Source organism: Oryctolagus cuniculus, chromosome X (genome assembly GCF_964237555.1).
Source record: "Oryctolagus cuniculus chromosome X, mOryCun1.1, whole genome shotgun sequence".
In the NCBI taxonomy this organism is placed as follows: domain Eukaryota; kingdom Metazoa; phylum Chordata; class Mammalia; order Lagomorpha; family Leporidae; genus Oryctolagus; species Oryctolagus cuniculus.
The window spans coordinates 129,493,012-129,513,000 of NC_091453.1; the positions used below are offsets into that span (position 1 = coordinate 129,493,012).

At 45.8% G+C, this 19,989-nt stretch overlaps 1 protein-coding gene across 6 annotated transcripts in view; it reads left to right on the top strand.

Moving 5' to 3' along the window:
• Window positions 1-3,611: 3,611 nt before the first annotated feature.
• MTMR1 (myotubularin related protein 1) overlaps window positions 3,612-19,989 on the top strand; it is a 77,183-nt gene continuing 60,805 nt past the window's right edge. For all 6 annotated transcript variants that reach the window (XM_070067220.1, XM_017350861.3, XM_070067221.1 and 3 more), the window contains exons 1-2: window positions 3,612-3,906; window positions 12,117-12,222. In XM_070067220.1, the coding sequence (XP_069923321.1) occupies window positions 3,758-3,906; window positions 12,117-12,222 (255 nt within the window). In that variant the 5' untranslated portion in view covers window positions 3,612-3,757. The remainder of the gene's footprint in view (window positions 3,907-12,116; window positions 12,223-19,989) is intronic.

Here is a 19,989-nt window from a genome sequence, read left to right on the forward strand (position 1 = left end):
GGGTCATCCTGTAGAGGTGAAAGTTGGCGTGAAGACCCAAGATATTGCTCTGGCTACTGCTTGGGCTGTGAATAAGTCATCTTTGTTTCTGACCCAGAGACCACGTTTTCTGTCAGGATGTCCACATTTCTAGTGTGTCAGTAGGGTAAAATCTCAGACCCATAGCAGCTTCTGATCTAATACTGCGACGTACCCTCCTTAGAGGGTGGCTATGATTCGTGCGTGGGTTCCCAGCTAAGTAGGGAAGGGATCTCAGTGGGTGGGGAATTCCTTCTCTGGGCCAGACATCAAGAGCAATGCTTGGGTACTCTATTACTGCACAAAAGAAAAAAAATACTAGTGGCTAACAACCACAATTTAATATTTTTTAAAAATAAAATAGGTCTACTGAAGGATTTCTCCAGCTTCACACGGTGTTGACTGGCTCCTGGGATGGCTGGAAGGCCCGCAATGGCCTTACATGACTGGCAGCTGCGGGCCATGCTGGCTGGGGAACTCGACTGGGGTTATTGCAGGTAGTTGGGTTCCCTTCCACATGGGCCTCTCCATGTGGCTGCTTGGACTTCCGCATAGCATGGTAGCTGAGCTCCAAGAAAGAGGATTCCCAGAAGCCAAAGTAGAAGTTGTAAATCCCATCACGACTACATTTGGAAATTACACAGCTCTGTTAGGTTGTATCGGTCAAAGAGACCACAAGGCCAATCCACATGCAAGGGGAGAGAAACAGACTCTCCCTCTTGATGTGTGAGTAGCAAGTTCACCTTGTAAAAAAGCATGTGGGATGAGGACGATTATCACAGCTGTCTTTGAAAGCACAACGTACCACAGGAGGATGACAGAGTAGTATGTCTCCAGGTATCAGACACATCTGGAGTGTCTGCTGAAAATGCAGGTTGGAGGGGATCCCTGCGCACTGACATCTGACGGCCGCCGAGCTACGGAACCGGAACAAAGCCCAGACTTCTTAGCCTAGCATTCCAGACCCTCCAGATGACGCTCGCACTCGTCTTTTCTGACTTTATGCGTAGCAACATTCCATGGCTTGAGGCTCCCTTGCATATAATAAGCCATTTAACATACTCACACCTTGTCCATAACTGTTCTTCTGCCTGTCATGACGACTCTCACTGGATCACAGACTTAGTCATCCTTTTAGATTCATCTTCTTGTCACCTTTCCTAGGAAGGCTTTTTTCCCACTGATTGGGATACTTGTTTCCACAGCCCCTGAGATTATACTTACTAACTGCTGATGTCACTGTCAATGTGTCTTTCTTTTTAAAAAATATTCAGTTGAAAGGCAGAGTGACAGTGAGAGAGAGGGAGAGAGGAGAGAGAGAGAGAGAGAGACTGAGAGAATCTTCCATTTACTGGTTGGGTAAGCCATGTTGAAGCTACCAGTCAGGAACACCACCCTGGTCTTCCATGTGGATGTCAGGGGGCCCAAGTACTTGGGCCATCACCTGTTTTCATCCCAGGCACATTAACAGGAAGCTGGGTGAGAAGTGGAGGAGCTGAGATTTCAACTGGCACTCCCACATGGGATACAGGTGTCCCAAATGGTGGCTTAACTCACTGCACTACAACACCTGCCCTAGTTTGTCTTTTTCCTTCACTTGGCTCTCAAAATCTTTTTTTTTTTTTTTTTAGATTTATTTATTTATTTGAAAGTCAGAGTTACACAGAGAGGAGAGGTGGGGTGGGGGTGGGGATTAGTCTTTCATCTGTTGGTTCACTCCCCAATTGACCACAACAGCTGGAGCTATGCTGATCCGAAGCCAGGAGTCAGGAGCTTCTTCTAGGTCTCCCACACGGGTGCAGGGACCCAAGGACTTGGGCCATCTTCTACTGCTTTCCCAGGCCATAGCAGAGAGCTGGCTCGGAAGTGGAGCAGCCAGGTCTCGAACTGGTGCCCACATGGGATGCTGGCACTGCAGGTGGTGGCTTACCCACTATGCCACAGCACCGGCTCCAACTGTCAACATCTTAGTCAAGGATATGCCAGATTCATCTCTGTCTCCCAAGTCCTGAGCGTAACTACTAAAAGTATGATAGTGTTACAGTGAATTCCCGATTGGCCCAAGCCTACTTGAAGAACATGATACTTGAAATATGTTTAAAATTGCAGTGTTTTCTTTCCGACAAATCTCAGGGCATCTAGGAAGCTTGCAGCTACTTGTAACAAAACACCCGATACAACTGGGTGTCTCAGCATCAATACGGCACACACGGGGTGGCTTAAACAACAGAAATGTGTTTTCTCACAGCTCAGGAGCTAGAAAGTTTAAGATCAAGGTTCTACCAGGGTTTAGTTTCTGGTCAGGGCAAACGGTCACCTTCTCAGTGTGTCCCCACATGGCCTTTGCTTGGCAGCAAGATCAGATTCTCTGGGTCTCGTCTTTTAAGTGCACTGACGCCAATCAGCCCAGGGCCCTGGCCTCCTGACTAATTATCTCCCAAATGCCCCATCTCCACGTGCCAACACACTGGGAATTAGAACTTCAATATATGAAGGGGGTGGGGGGAGGAAGGACACACACACGTTCAGTCCGTAACAGTGGGTTAACTATTTAATAATGTTGGAAAACCAGAAGCCTGCAGGGGTTGCTTTGCTAGTGAGTCTGGAGACTGTCCCTTCCTCCCAATCCTCCTAACTCTGTCACCCTTTCACGCTAGGATTGTGCCCTCTTGGGTGTCTTCCAAGGGTCTGGGCATCACCACCTCAATGTTCACTGTGAAGGTTTTAAGTGGGATTGCTCTGTCGGTCTGCCTATTATCACGAAGTGACCTTTAGGTGTCCTTAGGCAAGTCTGGGTCATGGGTCTCTTGTCCACACCCAGAGCAATCACCGGCTAAGGGGCTTAGTCATGATTCCCACACCCATTACATTACCAAGGAAATCGGGCGTGAGCTGAGAGCAGCTGATCTGCTGGATATTTGAACGCACGCAACATGAGAAGGGAAATAAATCATCCCAAGAAACAAATGTCCTCAATGTCTTAATCATCAGCTATTGGCTTGGTTTTCACAGTGGTGATTTTTAATCAACAGAAATTAAATGTTACTTTTAACACAAACCAAGGACGGAAGTTCCGAGGGCGGCATCAGACACTTGGTCGCCCTACAGATGGCACGGAGTTGGGTTTGTGTGTGTGTGGGGGGGGGGAGGGTGAGGTGGCAGTGGAGGGAAAAATGGAGTGGGGCAGGAACTGCTAAAAATGTATGAAATGGCTCCTGCTTCACGACCAAGGGCGGCAAAGAAACCTGCGCTGTCCCCAACCAGAAACTTTTCTGGAGGTAAAATTGAAAAGAAAAAAAAATTAATCCTGGAGTCCCCCCTTTTTTTTACATCCTATATCGTTATAGCCAACCTGATTTGACTTACACAGCAAAAAGTACGTTAAGCACAATTCGTTGCCCAGGTCGCTGGAGCAGCACGTCCTAGCCCCCACGTCTCGGCCTCCCGGGGACGGGCGCCAGGTGGAGCCTGGGAGGGAGGTGGGGAAGCCGGCGCCGCGCCACGCCGCGCGCCTCCCTACCCGCCTCCGAGCACCCCCTTCCGACCCCCGCGCGCGGGGCCTTGTGGGTAACGCGGGGCCGCCAGGTGACAGTTAATGGCGGCGGCCGCCTGAAGCGGGTGGGTAGGCGGCCGGGCGCTGTGGAGGGAGGCGCGTGGCAGAACCTTCCCGGCCGCCGCTCCCCTCCCGACTGCGGCTTCCCCGAGCGGCAGAGGGGGCTCGGCCGCGGCCCGGCGCGCCATGGACAGGCCGGCGGCGGCCGCGGCCGCGGCGGGCTGCGAGGGCGGCGGGGGCCCGGGCCCGGGGCCGGTGGGCGGCAGGAGGCCCCCTCGGGCAGCGGGGGGCGCCACTGCCGGCTCACGGCAGCCCAGCGTGGAGACTCTGGACAGGTAAGCGGAACCGGGGCGTTCACGGCCTCCTGCGTCCTGACGCCGAGGGCCCCGCGCGAGGCCCGGCCGCCCCTTCCCAGCGCTGCGAGCGGGGCTGGGCGGGCAGGGGCGGGGCGGAGGCGGGAGCTGGGCTGAGCGACCCCTCTCCTGCCCCCTCTTCACCCTCCGGAGGACTCCCACCCTCCCATCCCCATCCCAAGGCTGTCGCCTTCGGATCCGCCCGAGCCGCGCACCTGGCTCACTTCCGCCTCGGGGGCCGAGCTCGCCGACCTCCCGGTGGGGCTTCGGAGCCGGCAGATCACTTCCCGCACCACCTCCTATGCTGCTTGAGGACCTCTGTGGCTGCCCTCGCCCTGACCATGAATTTTTTGAGGGCAAGTTTCAGTCGGGTTGTGGTGCTCCTAGGTCCCCCTGTCGCGTGCGGTTTAAAAACCCAAATTCCGCTGCTACTGCTTAGAGTCTTCGGATGCTTCAGTCGAGAGTGGGGACTCGGGTCGGGACCCTGATTTAAAAAGCTGGCATGGCAAACTTCCAAACTGCTTGGGAGACCAGAGCACAGAATCGTTTACTTTCAGTTCTTCCTACTTCGAAAGAACCGGATTGTTGCTTCCATGAACAGAGAGGCTTAAGGCTTCTGTGAAACGAGAGAAATAGGAAGGAAAATCCGGCCCTGTCCACTGGGAAGGGTCACCCATCCTCAGAGACAAGGCGTGGTTCAGCCCGTAACCTGCTCCATCCAGCTTTCCCATGTCTTGGCACCTTCCCTGGCAGGAGAGCACACTTAGACCACAGACACTGTTGGAATGTAGCCGTACGGGCAGTTGCAGATGTTCGTTCCTGCCTGGCTTACTCATACGGGTGTGCGCAATATTTGGGAGTTTCCAAAAGCACAAGACCAACAAGAAACACTCTCTCATCTTGTCCCTACCCCAGTGTCATTACCATGCATTTTACCAGATTAATCACTCAAGTGATCAGCTTCACTGAAAATAATCACAGCTAAGACAACACGTTGGACTGTCTGCACATCTGCGGTAGTGTATGAGCGTTTGGTCACTCAGAATTCAAGATGGTTTTGTTCTTTGGCTTAGCAGCTGTTTGAGAATACAAGCCAACTAGCAGTTGAAATCGTGTGAAGCGCTAGGCTCGAGGTGAACACAGAAGTTCACAAGATGAGGGGATACATGGGAAGCTTTGAAGGAGCTGCGGGCAATTAGAATACGGCACCTCCAAATACGCCTCGTGTTCTGGTTTCCTTCAGCGATGTTAAGGATTGCAGGTGTCCAGGCGCCGGTCTGAAGGCTTCTGACTTGGGGAGTTCAGGGTATTTTTCAGAAGTTCCACAGCCTCGATAGTGATCCACTGCCCTGTGGGTACCCAGGGGTAGGGTGCTTGCTTTATCTGGTGGTGGCGGGAGGCTGCATAGTACAGGCAGTAAGTGAGGTTCTTCTGGGGAAACTGACATTTGAACTGAATGGTGAAGGATGAATAGAAATTAGCCAGGGGATGAGGTGAAGGGGAGCTTTTGGGCCACTTGCAGTGGGGCATTTGGTCATGCAGCAAAGACATACTGTTAGGAACTGGCAGGAGAGAAGGCCTGTTACCTGGGGAAAGAGCCTGCCTAAGGCATTGTGGCCTTCTGCAGTTAACAGGTGATGCTTCTTAGAGTGTGATCCTGCATCATCTGCATTGGAGTGCAAATGTGGATTCTTGGGCCTTACCTTACAACTAGTCCAGATACTAGGAGAAGAGCTGGAATTCTGCAGTTTTAATAAGCACTTTAGCCATGAGTGAGGTGGGCCCTTGGCCTGTTTTGGCGAGGATGTTCCTGGTTTACCTGTTGGAACAGTGTAACTAAAACATTTAAAAAATGTATTTGAGATGGGAGGCCTACGCCGTGGCACAGTGGGTTAAGCCACCGCCTGCCATACCAGCGTCCCATATGGGTGCTGGTTCAAGTGCCCGCTGTTCCACTCCACATACAGCTCCCTGCTAATGCATGTCAGAAAGCTGTGGAAGGTGGCTCAAGTACATGAACCCCCTGCCACCCATGTGTAAGACCCAGGCAGAGTTCCAGACTCCTGGATTTGGCCTGTCCCAGACCCAGCCATTGCAGCCATTTGGGAAGTGAACCACCACGTGGAAGATCTCAGTATCTCTCTTCTCTCTCCCTCCCTCTTTCTCTGTAACTCTGCCTTTCAATTAAATAAATCTTTAAACAAATTATTTAAGAAAGAGATAGGTAGTTAGCCAGAGAGTTTTCCCATCCGCTGGTTTACTTCCCAAATACCTGCAACAGCCGATGCTGGGCCGGGGTGGAGCCAGGAGCTGAGAATGCAATCTAGGTCTCCCATGGTGGCAGGAAGCGAATTACGTGAGCCTTCCTTGCTGCTTCTCAGGGTCTTCATTGGCAGCAAGCTGTAATCACCTTGGAGCGAGGCAGCAAACCCAGGTGATGCCAGTGTGGAACACAGGCATCTTAACTGTTGGGCTAAATGCTCACTCCTGGTCAGTGTAATTGTTAACAACCTCTTCCTTCAACACTCAGTTGTGCCTTGGTTTGGATGAGAAATTACACGGTCGTTTTATCTGTGGGGACTACAGAAGGCTTTCAGCCAGGGAAACTGTGGGATCTCATATGACTTCCAGAATGATTGCTCTGCATAGTGTGGCAGATGGACTGAAGGTGGAGAGTCTAGTTGGTAGGTTTTGAAAGTGCTTGATCATGCAGTTATTCTGCAAATATGAGTGCCTACTCTGTGTCAGGCATTGTATTGGGCCTGAGGATACAGCAGGGAATAAACACAAATCCCTGCCCTTAGGAAGTATATGTTTGGTGAGAGAAAGCCAAAAAAAGGTAAAATAGGTTTCCTGTTAGATGATGGTAAGTGTTAAGGAAAAAGATTCTAAGTTGAGAGGGGGACAAGAAGTGTCGGGGATATGTACTTTGGTTGGAATTTCGACTAGGATGATCGGGAAAAGGCTGAGAAAGGTGATATTTGAGCAGTGCCCCCAAAGAAGTGAAGGGTCCAGCCATCAACATGGTTTGGGTGGTAGCATCCTATGCAAAGGCTTTGGAGTGGGAAAGTGTACAAAACTGCAAGTATCAGCAAGGATTCTAGGTGCCACAAGCAAGTGGGGAATTATGGAGAAAGGATAAGGTCACGGGGCAGCTGGTGGAGCGCCTTGGTTGCCATGGTAAACCATTCGGGACTTTGGTTCAGAGGGGTGACATAATCTGGTATATATTTCAGTGGGGTCTCTGGGTGCTGTGTGGACATTAGACTTAAAGGTAAGGAGTTGGAGCAAATTGACTGTCCAGTAGGAGACCATTGTAGTAGGCCAGGTGAGAGGATGGTGGCCTAGCCCAGAGTGATGGAATGGAGGAGGGGAGAAGTAGTCAGATTCTAGATAGAATCCAAAGCAGATCTGAAGGGTGCAGCCAGTAGTGTTCGCTGAAACTTGGTCATTGGATATGAGTGGAGAATCAAAGAGGATATCAAGTTGTATAGCTTGTGGAAAAATTGTGTTCCTTAGGCTGAGAACCATCTGGAGCAGGGTTAGGAGATAGGCTCTCAGCTCTGGACATATGAATTATGAGATGCCAATTAAATGTGTTGTCTGGAGAGGCACTTGGTGCGGATGTGCATGGACTTTGGGGTGACATCTGGGCTAGAGACCTGAACTGGAGAGTTATTTGCATGTAGACAGGACTTAAATTCATGAGATGGGCGGAGAGCCCAGAAGAACGTTAAGAGTGGATTTTCAAGATGCTTGGCTGGTAAGAGTGACACAGCCTGGGGAGCATTTAGCTGTGAGGCTGAAGCACTGGGGAATAAGAGGGTGAACCCTGGATTTCTGGCTGAGGGGTCGGAGTAACTGGCTGCGCCTTGTGCTGAGTTAAGAAACACAGGAGGCAGTATATTTGGGGGCTGAACGGCCCCTGCCAGTTTAGACAGGGTGACTTGGCAGGGACTGGGGACCAGACTAGTAGAGAGTCTTGTCTGTAGGAGTGCCAGCCTTGAGATCAGAAAGGGTCCTGTTGGAGAAACAGAGCTGGGAGCCTCCAGCCTACAACTGCTGTTTGATGCCAGTGTGTGGAGTGTGTCTGCAGGGACTAAAAAGGAGAGAGAGCGGAAGAGGAGACCTGGCCTCCCTTCTCAGTTCTGTGCTCTGGACAAGTTCTGTTCACAGTTGTCTTTGAAGAAAGGCCCCTCAAGTGGAACCTGGCTCTACAGGCCTAGCTGTGGGCCCTCAGTTCTCTTCTGAATGTTGTGCTTCTCTTAATGATGATGGAGCTACAGTCCCTGAGAGCATGTGGCTTGCTCAAGGTCATGGAGGTAGCAGGTGACAGCAGTAGGACTGGAGTCCAGGCCTCCTGCCTGCGAGCCCACTATATCCCATTGTTTGTAATTGCATTGGCCAGGACACTTCTAGTTGCAGGTGACAAAAACCACAACTCAATCTAGCTTAAGCCAAAATGAGTTAACTTGGCTTACATAATTGCTCCAGACGAGGAGTGGCAGTCATGAGTATAATGAGATCCAGAGTTGTGAATAGTGTTGTAGAGACTCCTCATAACTTGGTTTTCTTGTTGGGCTTTCTAGCTCAGAGATTTCCTCATGGTGGATGGGGAGATAGGGTTTGGAGTGGTGTGGTGGGGCGTGGCCTTCAGCAGTTCTGGGGCAGATCCATACAGCCCCTGGTCCAAGAGGAGCCTGGGATTGCCCAGGCCTGGGTGACTCACCTTTAAGTAGGGGAGGGAGAAGGAAGGTAGCCAGCCCTCTTCTGTCTACTTGTCCACTGAATTATATGAAGTTGGGTTGGGCAGTTCCTCAAAGTAAAAAGAAGTGTCCCTATCAGAAGGGGGAAGGTAATGCAGGTCACTCATGGTCACCAGTTGGGTTTCTAAAGATTTTCTTCCTGTATTTACAGTTAGAATGAGTACAGACACACACACACAAAATTATGACAAGAAAGGTAGGATACGGTTAGAAATGTGATCAATGGATTTCTGGCATCATAGGAGCTTCTGCCCCCGCCCCCTTTTGAAGGTAGGAAGGAAATTTATTTATTTAAAAAAATTGTAAAGATTTACTTTATTTGAAACGCAGAGATACTCATATTCATATTTTTCTTTCTTTCTCTCTGTCTCTCTCTCTCTCTCTCAGAGAGAGAGAGAGAGAGACAGAGAGAGAGAGGTCGAGAGATATTTCATCTGCTGATTCACTCCCCAAATGGCTGCAACAGCCAGGGCTGGACCAGACCAAAGTCTCCCATATGTGTGCAGGGGCCCAAGCACTTGGACCATCCTCCACTGCTTTCTCAGGCACAATAGCAGGGAGGTGGATCAGGAGTGGAGCAGCTAGGACTGGAACCGGTGTCCTTATGGGATGGTGGCACTGCAGGCAGTGGCTTAACTTGCTAAGTCAAAATGCTAGGACATAGGAAAGAATTTTAAAAGTTAGAATGAACAGGACAAGTAGAAAGTAAATGACTTACTGTTGTTACTGGAAGGATGAAGGCCATTTCGGTCTGTGTTTCACATAGAAGAATTTCCACATGGACAGGACAGTGAGCAAAGCAAGATTTATTTAAGTCAGAAACCTCCTGTTGCTATAGTCAGGAGGGGCTCCAAGGGAGGAATGTCCTCTGCCCACTCTGCCAGTGTTTTCACTCAGACTTTCAGATACACAGATAACCACTGGAGTGTCTTCATCAGAGACTGCAATGTAGATGGATAGTACAGACCATCAGTTTCTTTATTTTACTGTAGGTTATTTGACATGTTGTCTGGGAAGTCTGGGTGTTTGTAGCCTTCAGATACGTGAGTGTTGCTTTAGTTAGTCATCTGAGATTTTAAGGATCTGAAACATTCTTTACAGCGAAAGCTACTTGCAAGGTAAACTTTTTTTTATTTTATTTTATTTAATGAACATAAATTTCCAAAGTACAGCTTATGGATTACAATAGCTTCCCCCCGCATAACTTCCCTCCCACCCACAACACTCCCCTCTCCCACTCCCTCTCCCCTTCCATTCACATCAAGATTAATTTTCAATTATATTTATATTCAGAAGATCAATTTAGCATATATTAAGTAAAGATTTCAACAGTTTGCACCCACACAGAAACACAAAGTGTAAAATACTATTTGAGTACTAGTTATAGCATTAATTAAACACCTAAGAGTAATTGTGTATTAATTACAGGGTTCAACCAATAGTTTTAAGTAGAACATAAAAAATACTAAAAGGGTAAAGTATTAAGTTCTTTTTTTCCCTTTTTCTTTTTTTTGTTTGTTATATAGTTTTTTTATTTAATAAATGTGAATTTACAAAGTGCAACTTTTGTATTGTTGTGGCTTCCCCCCCAACCTCCCTCCCTCCGTGGCCCTCCCCTCTCCCACTCCCTCTCCCACTCCCTCTCCCATCTGCCCTTCATCGAGTTTCATTTTCAATTAGCAAGGTAAACTTTCATAAACATCTTTTGTCCTCTTGCTTGACTTCTTAAGTGTTTTGACAAATCATGAGACAGCCTGGCTTTTGAGGGGGGGGATTTTAATTCTCTGTCTAGTTTGTTTATAAGGTGATCACAGTCCAGCCACTTAACAGTTATATGACCTCGGACAAAACTGGAGCCTCAGTTTTCTCATCTGTAAAATGGGTCACTGTGAGGCTAGTAAGGCTACTTGTGTAGAAATGCTTGGAATACATTAGAGCACTGCTAAGGGGAAGATGCTGTCATCTTTGCATTGTCATGTTTTTGTATAAAGCGGTGGCTGGCATCTGCAGTGCTGGCTTCAGCTCAGTGGGTTGGTCACCATTAGTTGTGCCATGTCCTGGATGGACAACCGCTTTCTAACAGTCCATGTCACCTCTACACCTCTGATCTGAAAAGCAAGGTAACTGGCCCGTCCCTTTTCAACCTCCTTGTCATACCATATTTGTGAGGCTCTGATTACAAGCAGAAGAACCTTTGATAAATTGCCAAAGCCCCTGCAGAAATGTAAAGTAGCATCGTTAATACACACAGAACAGCATTTTTCTAGTCCGCCTTAGAAAATCACGTCTTTTCTCCATTAAGAGCCACTTTGGTTCGCTTACAAGTACATTGTTCTCCATACTTAGAGTTGCCATCGTGAAACTGATTGTAAAGCATATGTAGTATAGTACGTATTTCACTTTAGAATTAATTTTCTGTATACATTATAAGTATATCTTCCTTATAATTGTAATGAAATAAAGATTAAATGATATCTATTGAATGATAGAGAAGAGCATGCTATACTATGTTACACCTAGAATCTTAAAATTCTTTTGAAGAAAAATTGGTTTGACTCACTTAAAATTAACATGGAAGCTGGTGGTGCAGTGGTTAAGCCACTATATGGTACACCTGTGTCCCATATCGGAGAGCCTGGTTCCAGTTCTGGCAACTCCATTTCCAATCCAGTTTCCTGTTAATGAGCATCCTGGGAGGAAGCAGGTGATAGATCAAGTAACTGGATCCCTGCCTCCCACATAGGAGATAAGGATTGAGTTCCCTGCTCCTTCCTTTGGCCTGGCCCAGCCTCAGCCGTTGCAGGCATTTGAGGAATGAACCAGCAGAAGACAGATACTCATATTCATATTTTTCTTTCTCTCTCTCTCTCAACTACATAAAATTTTTACAAAGAAAATTCATCTGATGGGGCCAGCACTGTGACGTAGTGGGTAAACCTGCCACCTGCAGCACTGGCATCCCATATGGGCATCGGTTCAAGTCCCAGCTGCTCCACTTCCAATCCAGCTCTCTGCTATGGCCTGGGAAAGCAGTAGAAGATAGCCCAAATACTTGGGCCCCTGCACCTGTGTGCGCGACCTGAAATAAGCTTCTGGCTTCTGGTTTCGGATTGTCCCAGCTCCAACTCTTGCAGCCATTTGGGGAGTGAACCAGTGGACAGACAACCTCTCTCTCCCTGCCTCTCTTCTCTCTCTGTGTAACTCTGACTTTCAAATACATAAATCTTTAAAAAAAATTCACCTGGAATCTAACCTTACTTCCTGGTTGTCAGGTGGTATATCAGTTCTTTTATTAAATGTAAAGGTAACCAAATAGTTCAGTGTTTCATCTGAAAAAAAGAAGTGTGCATGTATCCCTATTCAGTGCTCGTTTTTGTCACTAAGAGTCTGTGTTTTAAAACTTTTTAATCATGCTGTTTCTTTTAGTCCTACAGGATCACATGTTGAATGGTGTAAACAGCTTATAGCTGCTACAATTTCTAGTCAGATTTCAGGTTCAGTGACATCAGAAAATGTATCCAGAGATTACAAGGTAAGCAACTTTAAGTGTTTAATTCATTTTCAGTATTCTGAGTAGCCAAGAAGCTTTACAGTTTTAATTCAAAAAAGCCTTTGGCCTCTTGATGCTCAACTTCATTTGCTTAGGAATAAAGATGAAAGGCTGTCTGCTATTAAAGCTGCAATTTAGAGGAGGAATTTTACTCATATATAGTCTATGTGGTCAAAGTTTTATAACTGAGAGGAAAAGCTGTCTTCAGATTATGGTCATTCTTTGAAAAATTAGGTTCCATGTTATAATAAATGCTTTAAATCTTCTTCATTACTATTCTGAATTTCAAAAAAAGTTTTGCTGCACACTATTTCCCATGCTTATAATTCTGTTTTGTATGTAGGAATTACCTGTGCGTATTTAGTGTTAACATATGATACTACAATGCAAAATACCCTTGCAAAGTCTTTAAAGAGTACTATATGGACAGACTCACTTTAGTGCTTACCGAAGTAAAAAATGTCTTTTTTTTTTTTTAAGTGGGATTACATGCTGGTTCTGAAGTCTGATAAGCTTGCCAACAGATTCTGGTTTTTCAGCATTCTGGAGCATATAGGTGCTCAGTAAATGCTTATTGACTCAGTTAACAAACCAAACCATCTTTGTTAAGGCCAAAGCTTAATTTTGTTTTAATGGTGATAAGCTGCTAACAGGTGCAGTACAATGAAACCACCTTTACATTTCAATAGTGTTCAGTTGAATTGAGGTTTTAGTTTACTATAGTCATTTCTGCCTGCTAGTAAGAGATGATTGGTTTTTTACAAGTGTGTGCTAAATGTGTTTGGAATCCCAGACCACCATCAGCTAGCAGTCTCTCAGAATCCTAATAATTCTTAATAACTGCTCCTTGTTTAGGGCCTTTAGCCTGAGTCCCTTTTTAGTTCATAACAAGTGCAGAAATCAACTCAAGAGGCCATGTGTTTGAGATTTGACTGTATTGCTGCCTCCTGCTTCATGTGAGCCAGCAGGTGCTAGTGATTCTGCCTACCAGAGGACGGCATAGCTGTGGATTAGTAGAAATTGGATAAGCTGCCCAGCTAGAAGAGTGACAGTATGAGAACATTCCTTAATGGTTTTCCCCCTCTAGCTGATTTTCATGTTTGCTCACAAAGGAGCAGTTGGGACTTGTGGTCCGCAAAGCCTGGCTCGGCAGACATACTGCCTTTGAGCAGCTGCAAATCCCACTGGTCTCAGTTGCCTTATGGCCCCCACTTTGGCTGGGAAACTGCCTGTTGAAGAAGAGGCTTAAGGACCCATATTAGCAGAGAATAGCTATCAGGCCTTGGGGTGATTTTCTTTATGGCCAATTATGATTAAAAGGTTTTTATTATGGTTAGTTGTTTGCATCGTGTTAATTCTGTAACAGGTTGAATGTTGACTCTATAATAGTTTTCTAACCTTTACTAATAGATCAGCCTGAATCCATACTTGAACACAAAGCAACTAAGTTTTTAAAATTTTAGTTTATTACCAAATTTTGTGTAGCACAATGAGCTCACATTGGAATGGTTTAACAGATGGTATTCAGAAAAAATAAGGCTTTTGTATGTTTAGGAAATTGGATTTTAAGTCCCTACATCAGATCACAGGTAAAACCTTTGATGAATTATTACAACAGAGCATGAGCATGTTTTCTGATACCCTGTTTGCCCTCTGGCCAAATCTGCAAAGTTAGTGTTAAATTTGTAATTTAGAAGTTCTTATGCTTTCTTCAAGGGAAGAGTTTTCTAATAACAAAAGCCTGAAAGATTTCTAAATCACAAGGATAATTGTGTGTGCTACTTGCAAAGTAGTTCTTAAAATCAGGGCAACCAAGCAGGGCCTTTGAGATCCCTCTGCCCTCTGGCCTGGGAGCCATACCATGGGGTTGAATGTAGGTCCAGATAGAATTCCTTGAGGATTTAAGTTGCAATCATCGGCAGATAATATTTGAAATGATCCATTGCATAAATATCTTATTGAAACACACAGTTGATTTGGAAGTTAATTTGTTGCAGGTTAAACTCAAGTCAGTAATTAAACAAGAGCAGATGTTTGTATGGCGTAGATAACTTACATCGTATTTGAAATGCTGATTGTCTTTGAGTTGTAGGCTGCTGAGAGTGGTTGCACAATTTTCTTCATCATCATCAGCCCTCTGATGTGTAGGCTCTATGATTTTATAATGACTTTTGACATGTCCATTGATACAATCCAGTAAAGTCGCTATTATTATAATCATTATTTAACATATGAGGAAACTGAGGCATGGAACATTTAAGTGCCTTGTTTGTGATCATAGAGTTAGAATTGTGATTTGAACCCAAGTTGTCCTATTCAATAGAGTGATTTTTTTTTTCGGCCAGGCAGAGTTAGACAGTGAGAGAGAGACAGAGAGAAAGGTCTTCCTTCCGTTGGTTCACTCCCCCAGTGGCTGCCATGGCCGGCGCTGCGCCGATCTGAAGCCAGGAGCCGGGTACTTCCTCTTGGTCTCCTATGTGGGTGCAGGGACCTGAGCACTTGGGCCATCCTCCACTGCCCTCCCAGGCCACAGCAGAGAGCTGGACTGGAAAAGGAGCAACTGGGACTAGAACCCAGGGTGCCGGCACCGCAGACGGAGGATCAGCCAAGTGAGCCACAGCGCCAGCCCTCAGTAGAGTGATTTTAAAATTTTGCTCACCACTCTGAGGTCTGCAGGTTTTCTTTTCTTCTTCTTTTTTTTTTTTTTGAGATTTATTTATTTTATTTGAAAGGCAAAATTAGAGAGACATGGGGGTGGGGTGGGGAATGAATCTTCCATCTGCTGGTTCACTCACCAAATGGCTGCAGTGGCTGGAGCTGGACTGGTCTGAAGCCAGGAGCCAGGAGCTTCTTCTGGGTTTCCCACATGGATGCAGGGGCCCAAACACTTGGGCCATCTTCCACTGCTTTCCCAAACTCATTAACATGGAGCTAGATCAGAAGTGGAGTACATGGGATTCAAACCAGCACCCATATGGCATGCAGGCACTGCAGGCGGTGGCTTAACCTGCTATGCAATAGCACTGGCCCCACCGGTTTTCAAAAATGTGACCCTTGGGGTGCCTAAATGCAGATTCCTAGGCCATATCCCAGATTTACTGAATCAGAATCTCTGAGAGAAGGAACCCAGGGCCTCATGTATTTCTGATGCACAATAAAATCTCAAAACCTTGACTTCCTAGCTTTGTATTTGCTGAAATTGGTGAGAGGACCATGTATTTCTGGAACATTCCTAGCAAATTGAAATGATTAACAACTCATGTTAGATTTTGGAGAACAATTCTTTTATTTTCTTATATCATAAGTTGTCAGTCATCCCAGGATCAAATCACCCAGGGTATAGTAAGAATATCACTGGCATCATGTAAGATGAATTTAGATAGTATATTCATGGACATATTTTAATAGTTATATAATTATTTTATTGTATATTAGGAAAGCCAGCACATAAAGCTGATGATTTAACAGATGTTATTGCATAGAGAAGACAGATTATAAAAGGGGATGAATTTTTTTAAATTTTTTATTTAGTAAATATAAATTTCCAAAGTACAGTTTATGGATTACAATGGCTCCCCCCCCCATAATTTCCCTCTCACTCGCACCCCTCCCATCTCCCGTTCCCTCTCCCATTCCATTCACATCAAGATTCATTTTCAATTATCTTTATATACAGAAGATTGATTTAGTATATATTAAGTAAGAATTTCATCAGTTTGCACCCACACAGAAACACAAAATGTAAAATACTGTTTCAGTACTAGTTATAGCATTACTTCACATTGGACAACACACTAAGGACAGATCCCACATGAGAAGTAAGTACACAGTGACTCCTGTTGTTGACTTAACAATTTGACACTCTTGTTTATGGCGTCAGAAATCTCCCTAGGCTCTAGTCATGAGCTGCCAAGGCTATGGAAGCTTTTTGAGTTCGCTGACTTCGATCTTATTCCGACAGGGTCATAGTCAAAGTGCAAGTTCTGTCCTCCCTTCAGAGAAAGGTACCTCCTCCTTTGATGGCCCCGTTCTTTCCACTGGGTTCTCACTCGCAGAGATCTTTCATTTAGGTCTTTTTTTTTTTTTTCCAGAGTGTCTTGGCTTTCCATGCCTAAAATACTCTCATGGGCTCTTCAGCCATATCCGAATGCCTTAAGGGCTGATTCTGAGGCCAGAGTGCTATTTAGGACATCTGCCATTCTATGAGTCTGCTGTGTATCCCGCTTCCCATGCTGGATCGTTCTCTCCCTTTTTGATTAAGGGGATGAATTTTACATCAATATGAAGATAAATATTAGTACAGATGGTATGCAGATAGAGCAAGGCAAACTTGCGGAGGTGGAATGTGGCATGACAGAAGTTTGGCAAACATTGTACTGACTGAAAGAGTAGGAAGCTATTATGTTGAATTATGAGTCAACTGAATTAATAAATGCATGCTTTAATACCAATTCATCCTGAAGATGAGCCTGATAATTAAGACTACTAGAACTGTAATAACATTTTTTGTTTTGCTTGCCCACCCCTCCCCACTATCAGTTTCTTTCATTTTTACTATGCTGACAACAAATGGTTAAAAAAAAAAAAAACTTGAATTTGTCAAAAATTTTAAAACAAGATGTGAATGTAATCTTCCATAGTTTAGGTGAAATAGTACAGTTACAGATTGTATTGAAAAGTTTTTAGAATCTGTTAGTAGAAGTGACACACTTGATCACAGCTCCTATTGTTTGGAAAGTTTGCTTGGAAAGTAAACTAGAAAGAGGGAACATGATGAAGTGGTACAAATAGCACTGGTTAACTTTTGACCTATAATATCTGAGGTCCAGTTTCCTTATCTATAAGGGTAAAAGGGTTTGAATTAGATTATAAACCTCTACTTGTCCTTCTTTTTAGAACATTCTTCAATTATGTTTTCTCCCAAATGATTTGATTCTGGCTAGCCTTATGAAAATTAGGACACTTGGTGCCAGCTGCCTGCAGTGCTGGCATACCATATGGGTGCTGGTTTGACTCTCAACCTTTCCAGTTCCCTGTTAATCTGTCTAGGAAAGCATTAGAAGATGGTCCAAGTGCTTGAGCCCCTGCCACCTACATGGGAGTCTAGGATGCAGCTCCTGGCTTTGACCTAACCCAATCTGGATGTTGTGGCCATTTGGGGAATGAACCAGAAGATGGAAAATTCATTCTCATTCTCTCCCTCTCCCCTCTCCCCTCTCCCCCCTCGCCTCTCCCCTCCCCCCCTCCCCTCTCCCCCCTCCCCCCTCCTCCCTTCCCCTCCTTCCCCTCCTTCTCTCCCTCTTTCCCTTCTTCCTTCTCCCCCTCCTCCTCCCTCTCCCCCTCCCCCCCATCACTATGCCTTTCAAATAAACCTTTTTTTAAAAAAAAAAATTAAGACACTTTAGTTTTAATATGATGCTTATTCTTCCTTTGGCTCTATCATTATCATAATCACCTCCCTGTTCTCTCTCTCTCTCTTTCCCTCAGCCATGTACACTCAGTAACTAGATCTCTCCTCTGAACATTCTAAAGAAAATGGAGTAGGTCCTGTACTAAGTTTAATTATTGAACAAGATAATAGTGCAATAATTATATTCTGGATTGTCAACAAAAATTTCAAGAAAGGCTTTGGAGGGAAGGAAAAGGTATTGTTTGGGAAAGACTTCGTTAAGCTTTAGCTACACCTTGGTTAATATTTCTTTCTTTTCTATGAAAAGGGGAACTTGATCCTGATCTTTTAGGATGCATGAGTATAATCCATTGTTGGTAGCCTAGCCTCATGATGTACTTATTATTCAGAGGTTGCAAACATTTTTAAAGATTTATTTATTTATCTGAGAGTCAGAGTTACACAGAGAGAGGAGAGGCATAGAGAGAGAGAGAGAGGTTTTTCCATTCAATGGTTCACTCCCTAATTGGCTGCAACGGCCAGAGCTGCACCAGTCCGAAGCCAGGAGCTAGGAGCTTCTTCCAGGTCTCCCACATGGGTGCAAGGGCCCAAGGACTTGGGCCATCTTGTACTGCTTTCCCAGGCCATAGCAGAGAGCTGGAACGGAAGTGGAGCAGCCGGGTCTTGAACCGGCGCTCATGTGGGATGCTGGCGCTTCAGGCCAGGGCGTTAACCCACTGCACCACAGTGCTGGCCCCAGGTTGCAAACTTTGATGCCTACATTGGCTAGTTAATGAGCTAGGCAGACACGAGGGAGTGTGGAGAACTGAACAGTATATCCTGCCTGCCCTATAATTGGTTAATTTTCAAAATTCCTGCTATGTGTCTGAACCACCAACTTAGAATCACTGTTAGTAGACAAGTGCTATCTTATATAGCATAGTTCTTTTATTTTAAGATTTATTTATTTATTTGAAAGAGTTACACAGAGAGAGGAGAGGCAGAGAGAGAGGTCTTCATCTGCTGGTTCATTCCCCAATTGGCTGCAACGGCTGGACCTGTGCCGATGCGAATCCAAGAGCCAGGAGCTTCTTCTGGGTCTCCCACATGAGTGCAGGTACCCAAGGACTTGGGCCATCTTCTGCTGCTTCCCCAGGCCACAGCAGAGATCTGGATCGGAAGTGGAGCAGCTGGGACTCAAACCGGCACCCATATGGGATTCCGGTACTACAGGCAGCAGCTTTACCTGCTACGCCACAGCGCCAGCCCCATCTACCATGGTTCTTATAAGAAAGAATTCTCGGCCGGCGCAGCAGCTCACTAGGCTAATCCTCCGCCTACGGCGCCGGTACCCTGGGTTCTAGTCCCGTTTGGGGCACCGGATTCTGTCCCAGTTGCTCCTCTTCCAGTCCAGCTCTCTGCTGTGGCCCAGGAAGGCAGTGGAGGATGGTCCAAGTGCTTGGGCCCTGTACCCGCATGGGAGACCAGGAGGAAGCACCTGGCTCCTGGTTTCAGATTGGCGCAGCGCGCCGGCCGTAGTGGCCATTTGGGGGGTGAACCAATGGAAAAGGAAGACCTTTCTCTCTGTCTCTCTCTCTCTCACTGTCTAAATCTGCCTGTCAAAAAAAAGAAAAAAAAAAGCAGAAATGCTTTAAAAAAAATTCTCTTAAAAATGTCAATACGGGAACTTCTATGTCTGGAAAAATGGAGCAGATCTATTTTCTCTTATTCTTCACGGTAAGTACAACTAACAACTCTGGGCATTGTCTGTAAAATAAACAGAAGAGCACCCTGAAAGGTAGACAGAAGAAAGCAGATTGGCAAGGGATCATAGGACCCAAGCAATGATGTGATGGCGCATTCCTGGGTTTTGTCATTGCCACATATATGTATCCCTGACTCATTGTTAAAGAAGCCACTGACTCAGAAATGCCAACAAGTCTAAGAAAAAGCCTACTCTGTCTAGCTGGTGGGCCAAGACAGGGACAACCTAGTAGAGAGAACACTTTATATGCTAGCCACCGTACTCCAGTCAGACCACAGAAAAGAACAGTGGCCCCATGCCTGCCCCACCAGCAGACACCCAGGGAGCCTAGATTCTAACTATGCCAGGCTGTAATGGAAATGGACTACCGATTCCCTGTAGTCAACAAAAATTTCATGAAGGGCTTTGGAGGGAAGGAAAAGGCAGTGTATGGGAAAGGCTTCATTGAGCTTTAGCTACACCTTGGTTAATATTTCTTAAAGTGGATACTAGTCTAAGAAAAGAGAAACTTGAACATGATCTTTCAGAATGCATAAGTAGGCCTAGTGGAGAGCCAGAACTTTTGTTAGTAAGGAGGTTACCTCCCTCACTATGG